General features: G+C 39.9%; 1 protein-coding gene across 5 annotated transcripts in view; it reads left to right on the top strand.

The window, feature by feature from the left end:
* GBE1 (1,4-alpha-glucan branching enzyme 1) overlaps positions 1–12065 on the top strand; it is a 221155-nt gene that overhangs the window by 167206 nt on the left and 41884 nt on the right. For all 5 annotated transcript variants that reach the window (XM_089682912.1, XM_089682913.1, XM_089682915.1 and 2 more), the window contains exon 15: positions 1250–1384. In XM_089682912.1, coding sequence (XP_089539038.1) covers positions 1250–1384 — 135 coding nt within the window. The remainder of the gene's footprint in view (positions 1–1249; positions 1385–12065) is intronic.

The following is a 12065-nucleotide window of genomic DNA, read 5'->3' as shown; positions in this document are numbered from 1 at the left end:
GTCTACTAATGCATTGTGGGAAGAAGTCATTTCACCCATTTTTGTTTCTATGTAGCTCATCCATTTCCCAAATCAACTACTCTAACTTTCCTTTGTGAGGAGGTTATGTCCGCTTATAAAGAGGACCTCAAGGATACAAACATTTCTTTCATGGTGGAGTCTGGAGTCCAGGATAGGTGTATTAGTGCTAGGGAAGGCAGCTATAGTATCTGTATGAGAGACAGATTCATCCATAGAGTCACTATGGTCACTCCCTTCTTGCTCTATTTGACAGGTCTAGGTCCAATGTCATCCACGGTTTAGACTTGACTGGACTCTTTGTAGAAGGAGTAGAAGACCCAGAAGTAGTAGGAGTGTGTGTTGAGGAAGTATATTCTGTCATCTGTGAGGTTGTTGCAACCGTTTCTGTGTCAGGAATCGGCTCGAGGCTGCCGCCATTTTGTTGTGGCCTCTGAGTAGCGCAGTCACCACCATTTTGTTGTGGGCCGCGGCCTGCAAGCAAGAAGAAAGCCGAGACATTCTGCGGTTGGAGGCGGTCTTTCCTCTTACTGAACATGGCAGCAGGTTGAGGAGCAGATCCAGAACAGCTGGCGGAGGTAGGCAGCAGGGTGATGGCTGCTAATCGGCCGCAATTAGAGTGAGATCCCGGAAGTGAAGCAGAGCTCTAATATGGAGTGGCCATCTTGGGTCACGGTCGCCACACCCCCCCGCTTTAACTAGTTTTTTATTTTCCTTTTTAATTTTATCTTCAGCTTCTTTAGTCAACTCCTTACTGACTTCTCCTGCCAGAAATAGAAAAAGTGCATTCGGATCAGCTCAACCTCAACAAACCTTGGAAGCCATTCACTATAAAATGCTTTTCTTTGAGGGACAAAGGTCTCAACCCTTTGTGTTTATTGTTATGGTCTTTGTACTGCTTTGCTATAACGTAAGCCATGGGGTTATCCTGTTTTAGCTAAAGGCTTTATTACTGTCAGTATCCATTTCTCCATAAAAGTTTGCCATTGCAGATTTATTTTAAAGGGTAAACAGCTACAAGTATCCATTGAACTCTCATTCTCTTGAGTCTTGCTATAACCCATATTTCTATCATCATAGATATCATGCCAATGTACTGATGGGAAATAGATTGTTTAATTATTGGATCGTTTATTCAATTAACCTTATATCACTGGTCAATCCTATAATTTTTTTTTTACCTACCTTATATTTCTGTCTGCATAATTATTTTGCAATTTCCCCTTTGTAGGCCTACATCAGTACAAAGCATGAAGGTGATAAAATTATTGCATTTGAGCGAGGAAATCTACTTTTCGTCTTCAATTTCCATCCTTACAAAAGCTTCACTGGATACAGAGTGGCTGTAAATTCACCTGGAAAATATCCTTTCATGAGTGTTGTCTTGCATGGTAGATGTTTACCTGGAAAAATTGAGTAGTTCTTGTTATTAGTGAGCTTAAAGCAGACCTTCATTAAGGAAAGGAACTACCCTTCCTCTGCTTCCTCCCCTCTTTTACATTTTCAATTTTTTTTATGTGAGCTGCCACATTCAGCCAAAAGAAAAGGAACTACACCTGTAATGAGGCACAACAACATTGCAAGGACTGCTTGTTTTTGCCCTGAGGTAGAGGAGTAAGGCGTTATACCTTACTCCTCACCACAGCAGGGTCCCTCCAGCGGTGCAACAGGTCCCATAAAGCTTCCCCTCGTTTGTGCTCCCAGCCACTGTTCTGCTCCCATCTCCTCCACGTACAGTGCACTGAACCCTGCACAGTACATTATGACAATGAGGTTTTGCCCACAGCCCAAAATGCTAGAGGCAGAACAGGACAGCACCATAGACAGCTGGATCAGGATGTAATGTAAGCAATTCAGCCTTTTCATCTACCCCTAAACATTTACTCCTTACAGTGTCAGAGGACTACCACTGCAAGGGCTTTTCTTTTCCAGCTTAAGTTTGTGCATTAAAATGTACATTTTTCCTTTTTTTGTATGATAAAAGCAAAAAAACTGTTGATCCTGTGAAAAATCAGTGCCTCACAGAGCATCACTCTGATCTATCCTGGAAGTGCTGCACAGAGATAAGGGAGAAGAACGGGGATTTAAAATCCCTGAACCACTGGACTGGCAGCTCAGCATACTTTGAGGTACGTACAGTGGGGAGGGTGTAAAGTGTTCACCTTTACATTTTTCTGTAAAGCTGAATTAACACTTTAAGTTTAAGTGGAAAACACTATGATCCTGTCTTATAATGTTATCACTATTTGTTCTATAAGCTTATGCGATTAGCTACCTAAAGGTGGTCTATACCACATATACATGTATAGTTCTCTAGTTTTCTTGGGTGGAACAATTCTGTACTACTTGTTGTTTTTTATTTTTTCAAGCTGGCAGTTTAGTGGGGAATAATGTGATGGGGCAGAATATAATTATTAATATTAGTATATTAGTATTATATTTATATTACTTCTGAAACTGCTGTGAACATAACCTTGCATGAGTGTCGGTTACAGGTTACAATTAATTATTTTTCTAAAATTGTGTACAAAACTTTTCTTTAACAAAACCACATCAAGTGTCCAAAACAAATCCCTACTCGTGTAAACTAAAAGTTCAACCAAGTCTCTTTATTTTCTTCTTTCAACGACAAATCTTTTTCTCAACACCCGCAAGTTCTGATGACAATATCCCTCAAAGGAAAAAAACTTAACATAGTGTCATACCTTTTTAAAAATTCAATACTCACGTGCCCCTTCCAGTGCAACATGCAATATTTGTGAACAAACAAACCCAAAAAAAAAAAAAAAACTAATATATATATAATTTTCTCCCCTTATTCAGTGAAACACTCACAAAACGTGTACACTCTAAAATCTGTGTAGACAACTCAAAAAGATATCACTGCAAATGTGTAACACCACACTAAATATGCATCAGTGATCACTATTAGTGTGGTGTTACACATTTGCAGTGATATCTTTTTGAGTTGTCTACACAGATTTTAGAGTGTACACGTTTTGTGAGTGTTTCACTGAATAAGGGGAGAAAATTAAATATATATATATATATATATATATATATATATATTAGTTTTTTTGTTTTTGTTTTTTTTGGGTTTGTTTGTTCACAAATATTGCATGTTGCACTGGAAGGGGCACGTGTGTATTGAATTTTTAAAAAGGTATGACACTATGTTAAGTTTTTTTCTTTTGAGGGATATTGTCATTAGAACTTGCGGGTGTTGAGAAAAAGATTTGTCGTTGAAAGAAGAAAATAAAGAGACTTGGTTGAACTTTTAGTTTACACGAGTAGGGATTTGTTTTGGACACTTGATGTGGTTTTGTTAAAGAAAAGTTTTGTACACAATTTTTGATTAACCTTCAAGGGTGGAGGTGGATTACTTTTCTGGGAATTTTTTGTGCTGTGTATTTGAAAATATAATTATTTTTCTAGTGATCATTTCTGGGATCCATGTATTCTGATCACAAGTAACAACCTATAAAAGCTGATATAAAACTGCATAAATATTGAAAAACAAATCGTATGGCTTGAAACATTATGAAAGTAGGATTTAAGGAGATCCTTTAGCAGTACTTCAGTTCTTCAGGCATGGCATACCAGGTAAAGCATGTTACTCATACATCCTCCCCTCTTCTGCTGCTTTGCCAACAAACTCCTCACTGATTTTGAGAAATTGTCGCCCAAAGTCTTCGTGGAAACCACCACTTCTGGGAGTATCGATATTCTGGTCCCCTGCAGCTCTAACAGGTTCCTCTTGCTGACATCCACAACTCATCAATATAGGAGACAGCTGTGACATAGAGATCATCAGGAGGAACCAGAGAGAGCTGTGGGGGACCAGGAGATTGATACTTCCTGGCGGCATAGGTCGCATGAAAGGTTAGTATGTACTTTCAATGGTATGTCTTGCCTCAAGAACATTATTTTAGTGACAAGGCTGCTTTAATATCAATTGTTTATTGGTAGGAGCAACGTCACCCACAAAGATGTTCATACAGTGCAGTCTGCAACAGCTGAAAGCCCTCAGGAGCTTGACTTGCAGTCCATAGGTATAAAATCTATAACAGAATGGTGCAAATGTAAGTTTTAGCATGGCTGCCTTGAACAAAAAAGAGAAATTGATCCTGGCTAATTACCTTATAAATCTAAACTAAATTGGTTGCTGGTACTGAATGTTAAGTTGTGGTATCTTAGGTCGTTCACCTTATGTCAGTGATTTTTATTACACTCCTTTATTTTCAATTTGGAATGTCTGCCTAGTTTCAGAAGTGGTCAGTTTGCCAGCTTGCATGTTATATGGTATTCTAACGCAAATCCAAAGTTTTTCTATGCATTTTAAAGTATCTAAATTAATGCATGGACAGAAAGCTACACTGACCAAGTATCCAGAACTTTAAACATGTTCTTCAGATATCACTGTCGCATATGCATTTAAAATGTAAATGCGCAATTCCTTGACATTTTTCAACTTGAGAATCAAACTTTTAATTAGGAAAAAGGTCATTTAGAATGAGTACGCATTTGTGATTCCTGAGCGCGTGCATGTTGCTTTGTTGGTTAACTACAGGTCTCATTTAAAATATAATTATATAGCCGGTGCCCTGATGATCAGTGTACATGTCGCCTCCGCGGAAAGCCGATTACCGGCTCTTCTCTACATTGCATTTCCCTGTTTACATGTGATCAGCTGTGATTGGACACCGCTGATCACATGACCGAGCTGGCATCTTTGGCTCTTTCCGTGATCGGTGATCCGCTGTGTCCGAGGGACACAGCGCACCGCTGATCGCCACCCTGCGCGCTTCCTGAACGAGAGAGCCACCTTGCGCCCGTCATATTACTATATGGCGGGCGGGAGGTGGTTAACCACTTGCCTACCAGGCACTTATACCCCCTTCCTTACCAGGCCAATTTTCAGCTTTCAGCGCTGCCGCACTTTGACAATTGCGCGGTCATGCAACATTGTACCCATATGAAATTTTGATCATTTTTTTCTCACAAATAGAGCTTTCTTTTGGTGATATTTAATCGCCACTGGGCGCTTTACTTTTTGCGCTATAAATTAAAAAAAGTGCAAAAAATTTGAAAAAAAAAAAAAGTTTATTTGTTTCTTTTATAAAATTTTTCAAACAGGTATTTTTTCTCCTTCACTGATTTGCGTTGATGAGGCGGCACTGATGGGCACTGATGGGCACTGATAGGCGGCACTAAAGGGCACTGATAGGCAGTACTAATGAGGTGGCACGGATAGGCGGCACTGATAGACAGCACTAATTAGGGGTCACGGATAGGCGGCACTGATATGCAGCACTGATAGGCGGCACTGATAGGTGACACTGATGATGGGTACTGATAGACGGCACTGACTGGCATCACTTCTGGGCACTGACTGGTGGCACTGACTGGCACAACCCCTGGGCACTGACTGGTGGCACTGACTGGCAGCACTGCTGGGCTGCACTGGTGGGTGGCACTGGTGGGCAGCACAGGTGGGTGGCACTGGTGGGCACAGGTGGGTGGCACTGGTGGGTGGGCACAGGTGGGTGGCACTGCTGGGCACATGTAGGTGGCACTTCTGGGCACAGGTAGGTGGCACTGCAGAGTGGCACAGGTGGGGGCACTGCTGGGCACAGGTGGGGGCACTGCTGGGCACAGGTGGGGGCACTGCTGGGAACGGGTGGGCGGGGCTAGTGGGCGCACTGCTGGGCGGAACTTGCGGGTGTCACTGCTGGGCACCGATCATCAGGGCACTGATCATCAGTGCCCTGATGATCGGTGCCGATCCCCGCTCTGACAACTGCCGGTTCTCGGCAGTACTTTCCTCACGATCTGACAGCGTGAGGAAAGTGCAGCCGAGAACCGGCACTTGCATTTCCCTGTGATCAGCGTGTCATTGGACACCGCTGATCACGTGGTAAAAGGCCGGTGGGATCGGCCTTTCACCACATCACGTGATCAGCTGTGTCCGTAGGACACAGCGATCACGGAGATCGCCGGGTGCGCGCCCCCTGGGGCGCGCAGGAGAGCGCGTTCTGGGAGGACGTCATATGACGTCCACTCAGAACTGGCCGGCCGCGGTGAAGCCGTCATTCGGCTATGCGCGGTCGGCAAGAAGTTAAAGAAATTATCATTTTTTCCCTTGTTAATATCAATGTTTTCTATTTCCACCAAAGATGCAATGATCTAACATTAGCTTACTGAGGATACCTAAAGGGGTTTTCCAATTTAAGCCATACAGTTGGAGCATTCATAGCAATGAGCTTCGAAGACTGGCATCATAACGCAATGAAAAGGCTGAATTGCTTCAAGCAGCCCCTTAGCTGTTTTTCAGTGCCATATATCAACTGTTCGGTTGAGATCAGTGTAGGGAGAATTTTGCTGTTTAGTATCATCTCACCAGTGGAAGAGTTTTCCTTATGTTTGTTGAAAATAGAAAACCTTTCAACATGCTAATACTCCAACACATGCGCACACACTTACAGGTGATTTTACTGGTTTGATACCCACACTTGAAACCTAATGTTCTTTAAATGGGTCGGTTAGAATAAATCATTATTTCATTTAATTAATCTGCCCATTTGATATCATAGAATGCTGTTTTTTTTTTATAGAGAAAGGTTGCAACACGTCAAATCATTTTTTGATGTCTGTGTCCTGTTCAGATTTCTCTTCACTAAGTGTAGAAGACTCCTAGACAGTCTTCACCAAAATAAATGTCACCATTATAAGTTTTTTCTTACCCTTGTTCTGGTGGCAGTTATAAAATTCAGAATTTAGTGTCACTTTCCGACTTGCTGACAATGGTCACCAGGTTAAAAAGAGTAGATAGAGCTTAACAGGTTTTGCATATACATAAACTTTAAAATATGCTGTAGGCAGTACCAGGCACTTTCTCCACAGTGACAATACAGTTTGTTGAAGAACCTGTCTATGAAACTTTGTAGTCTGCTAAAGAGAGGTGGAAAACATTAAATGTTACCTGTGCTTATGTGCACATGTTCTTTTCTCCTGGGAGTTCAGCACGAATTGCGCTTTAGATGTACAATATATTTTGGATAGAAATTTTTCAGAATGTATAGCCATTTTTTCGGATAGAAATGGGAAGGGTTAAAAATCTGCCAGGTTATTTTTGGCTGTCTGTGTCCCACTGGGAAGATTCCCTTTATTTCCTATCCAAAGATGAAATGAGAGGAATTCATTCAGTGATGAAAATTGCCCTCTTATACAGTTATCACTAGATAGTAGAGGTATCCCCAATGGGAGATTAAGCATCACCTCTTGTTTTTGGCAACTCTAAAATTTTGGACCTCTCCACACTTAGTTTTTTTTTTTTTCTTACAGTGTCACTAAAAATAGAGATGGGGATATTATATACCCAGTAAGGAACCAGGCAGAATTAAGGCCTAATCCTTCCCTACTCTATCCAAAGCTAAAACAAAACCCTAACCTACCTTTTAGGGTAATCAGACCAAAATGCTTGTTCTGCTAGATCAACTAAAAAATTATGCTAGGGGGTTTAAGAAAATTTCCTGATAGTAGTGTCGGTAATAACCAAACATACTCAAAATTAACTCAATAGCAGGTTTTTGCAATCTATTTAGATTTTTGGGGGAAACTTTAAAATGTGCTAGTGATGCAATTTTCACTATAATACAGTTGAGCTAAAAAGTTTGCATTAGCACAGTAAAGGCTTCATTCTAGCAACTTGACAATGCAGCTCATTTTTGTTAAAGTATCATCATATTGTGCTCCTTGAAACAACCACACCGACCTTTTCCAGAGCAGCCTGGGTTTCTCTTTGTATCCCGAACAATTCTTCTGGCAGTTTTGGCTGCAATCTTTCTTACCCTAGCTGACCTTGGCTTGGTATCAAGAGATCCCCAAATGTTCAGTATCTAGCCTGCTCAGTGCATCCACATGAAAGCTAACAAATTCATTGACTATTTATACATAGACACTAATTGCAATGCAAAAAAGCCACATGCTGTATATGGGAAAGTATCCTTTTAATTGCCATATTAACCTGTGTGTGTCTGTACCAATGCAAAACATTTGTATGTAAACTTTTGATGGGGTCCATTTAGGTGATTTGTTATCATTATTGTTTAAAACGTAGCCAGACAACTATGTGATAATAAATGGGTTCATATGATCATTATCCTTAAAGTGGTACTAAACTCACAATAGTAAAATCAGTCTTTTTATGCAGTAAAGAATGCTTGTTATACTCACTGGAACCTAAGGGGTTAATCTTCTGCATTGTGTAAAAAGGCTGTTTAATCCTTTCTTCTCTGCCCCTCCTCTTGTTGAAATGACCACCTGGCACAGACTGAATTCTTAGTCACATGTACATGCTCAGTTTGGTGTGTATTGCTATAGAGGTTTTTTTTTTTTCTTGGGAGAGTGCATGTGATCAACACAGGGCCAATCAGCACTGTCCAGACAGAGGGTCAGGGGTTTCACATCCTCCTACAGTAAAAAAACACCTACAAGCTTTAACCAGTGCTGTGCTGAAGTCACAAGACTGCTCTAACTGCTGATGAGAAAAGGTATCTAGCAGTTTATTTTTACTAAAGTAATTGCACTTCCATGTTGTGTGTACTGTGGGAGACCAGATATAGTGAATGCAGGGTCCTGGGTTTAGTAACACATTAAATAACATGGATCTTGTTGCATCTGCCCTTTGGTAGACTTCTAGATTGAACCCATTAACCATTTTAATTATTCTAAATGCAGCTTATCGATCCACCTCACTGCCTCTTTGTATGGCACGTTTTTTATGGCAGCAACAATTGTAAGATACGGAGTATTGTAGGACTGATTCCACCAGTAGCACTAACCAGCACCATGTAATATCCAAGGAGCTCAATGTAGCTTGAGGCCTGGTTTTTATCTATTTTATCCAGAAACATCCCCCAAACCTCCATACCCTGTTACCTACTCTATGTTACATGACTGTGGCCTTTGTAGATTGATTGTGTTTGTACAGCATACAATGGAAGGCTAGAGTGGTTTGATGTTACACATGCATTTTTTAATAAAGGTTAAAATGTGCAAGGTCATAAGTGGAAGTTTTACTTGTATTCTTCTGTGGGCATTGAGTTTAGCTTTTATCAGTTTTACTATATAATGGATATTATTCTACATGATATGTGTACATATTAAATACTTTTCCTACATGGTAAGTGTCCCTTTTTTAGCTATTGATATCATTTCCCTAGCAAGGTCATCTGATTACAGAAGAATAGAGCAATGATGCACCGCTTTGCATAGCGTTGTAGACTCTGTTAGCAAAGAGGTAAATTGCATTTTAACTATACCAGTTAATAACCTACATAAACTTTAAACTATCCCAGATATTCTGTAGTTCTCATTTAATTGAGTTAAAAAGAAAATGGATCTGTTTAGTGTCATTTGCATTTTGTTATTGTGAAGCTTTATGTTTCATTATGCTTTCATGATGTACAATACATCATTTTGTTTGGGCATTTATATTCCTGATCTCTGTATAGGCAAAGTAGTTTAATAAGTAATTAACCTTATAGATAACGCAATGCTCACTATTTTAATGTTGTTGCTGGAGACGAGTAATTTTATTCCTGCTTTACAGTACAATGGACAAAATAAAGTTAACCATAAACCGAATGAAACTATAATCCTCCTTTGTAAAGGAAATGTATTTGTTTTATTACAGACTAGGCAATTTCAAAACCTGCAGCAAATGCGTGTTGTCTAATTAACAGTGATTTCCAGAAATTGCTGCTATAATTTGAAAGTATTATTTGGATTTAAACTCCATTAATGACCACTCGCAAAAACATAAGTAATGAGATTGGTTTTCTTTGGAGATTTTGTTTGCATCATGGTTTGGTATGTGAATAGGTGATTATTTAAAACATATCCAAAATGAAGAACACAAAATGTTGTATATTGCTGTTTGTCCGTGCTTAGATGTGATTGCTGCATTTGTTTTCTTTTTTTTCATTATTTTTTTAACTTTCATTTTTACCTGGCGATCCTACTAGTAACACACTTTCTGTGCTAGGATGGCAATGTTAACTGGCTGTTCTTTATCTATTTTCAAGCTAGGATAGGGCTACAAGCACCTCCTTCTCTTTCAACTTTTCCATAACCTAGGGAGAGATATTCTGTGTTTCATAAAGAAAGCTGAGAACATTGCTAACTGATAGGAATGCAGATCAACCTAAAATATTTCTTTTAGAATCCACCAGTATTTTCTTAGACATACACTGCAGGACATGGGGTCTTTAGTCTTTAACCATGATTATATACAACTACTATCTAGTGATTGGGAGCCATAGTCATTGTGGCTCTTTTTGAAGCTTCCAAATCAGTTGGATTCTTGGCTGAGCATTGTACCCAGGCCCTGCTTGCATGAAGATACAAAGTCAGTCTGTAATATGGACAAAAGGTTGAAAACCCTCTTTATGGCCCTTTTTCCATAGGCAAGGTTTGGCATACAACCTTTAGTTGCTTCCATAGTAGTTCACCAGACCCTTTCTTCTCTAGTCAAAGTGCATGGCTTGAGACCCTAGCTCTTAGTGGATTCCACTATTCACTATCTAGAACTTTTACTTGTGGCCGTATGGTACTGCATGAACAGTTTGCCATGAGCATCAGCCTTTTGAAGGCAGAAACCTGTCTGGTCCCTCCTTAGATAAGTACAATAAGGATATCAGGCTTGTTAGACCCAGTGGAAACAGGGGGTTTAACTTTGCAGTGAGTGCAGTGTCAAAGGGGGAGCATGTGTGGAAGCACAAGTTTTTTATTATCACCCACAGCACATTGGAGCACAAGAAATGTGTCTAATGGACTATATTTGTTCCTGATTCAAAATATCTGATTTATGCACGGTCATTTATTTGCCATGTCTATTGCATAGTGCTTACTGCATTTTTTTCACGTATATTGTTTATTGTTCATTTGCATTGGTGAGTTTATGTATGGTATTCTTAGGGGAGGTGCACTATAGTACCACACCCAGGTACGTTCACCCTGGAGGGGGAGACATTGTTCATGCACTTCATTTTTGCAAAGGAGGAGGGTGGCTTGTAGATTTCACATTAGAGACTTAATTTGCTATGTTTATTGTACAGTGTTTACTGCATTATCTCATCTATATTTTTATTTTTCATTTGCATTGGTGAATTTATGTATGGAATTCCAAGGGGGAGGTGCACTATAGTACCACACCAAGGTACATTCACTTTGGAGGATGAGACATTGTTTATGCACATCATATTTTGCATGGGAGGAAGGTGGTCTTTTTATCCATCTTTTATTTAACATATGTTGGATTAAGCAGGGGAGGTTTGTAGTTCCTGTGTGATATACTTGGTCTACCCCAAGTAGGAAGGTGTCCTGTAAGATGGCGTGATCCTTTTAGGGAGTTACACTTCAACACATATCATTTCACATTATTTTCTTCTGTTACTACTACAGGAATAGAAAGGGGGAAGGTGTTGTGTACTACAGAGTGGCTTTTTTATTTCGAGTCATCAGAAATCGTCAGTGCCTGGGGTACCCTAGATATGGGAATTACGGTTCTCGGTGGTATTAGGAATAGGTGCAGTTGGCTCTCAACTAACCCTTTAAAGACATGTGAAACAGAAGCACTGTCTTACCTCTTCAGTGCTATCAGAGACCAGGAGTTACAATAATCGCCTGAGACTCAGTTTTTGAAGTATATTGGTTCCACCTACTGTATAAGGTTATTTACAGAGTCTGTTTCTCCATTTCCAATAAATCTCCGATAGGAGAGAGCACTTGTGATGTAGGACAGGCCTCTGATACCCATTTGTAGTAAGCCAACAACAAGAATCTTCATAATAGCATAAAAGTAAGCAAGAAGCATATAGAAAAACACTCATCACAATAACTTTAACGATAATGCGAGGGGGGGAAGGTAAACATAGGCATACAGTTAGGTCCATATATATTTGGACACAGGCACAATTTTAGATTTTTTCAGATATTTACCAAAACATATTCAAGCTATAGTTATATAATGGATATGGGCTGAA

This window comes from Staurois parvus, unplaced genomic scaffold, assembly GCF_062004578.1.
Source record: "Staurois parvus isolate SC_StPar_1 unplaced genomic scaffold, SC_StPar_1.0 ptg000299l, whole genome shotgun sequence".
Lineage (NCBI taxonomy): Eukaryota > Metazoa > Chordata > Amphibia > Anura > Ranidae > Staurois > Staurois parvus.
Note: the sequence above shows the minus strand (reverse complement) of the source record. Positions and strands in the feature narration are given on the sequence as shown.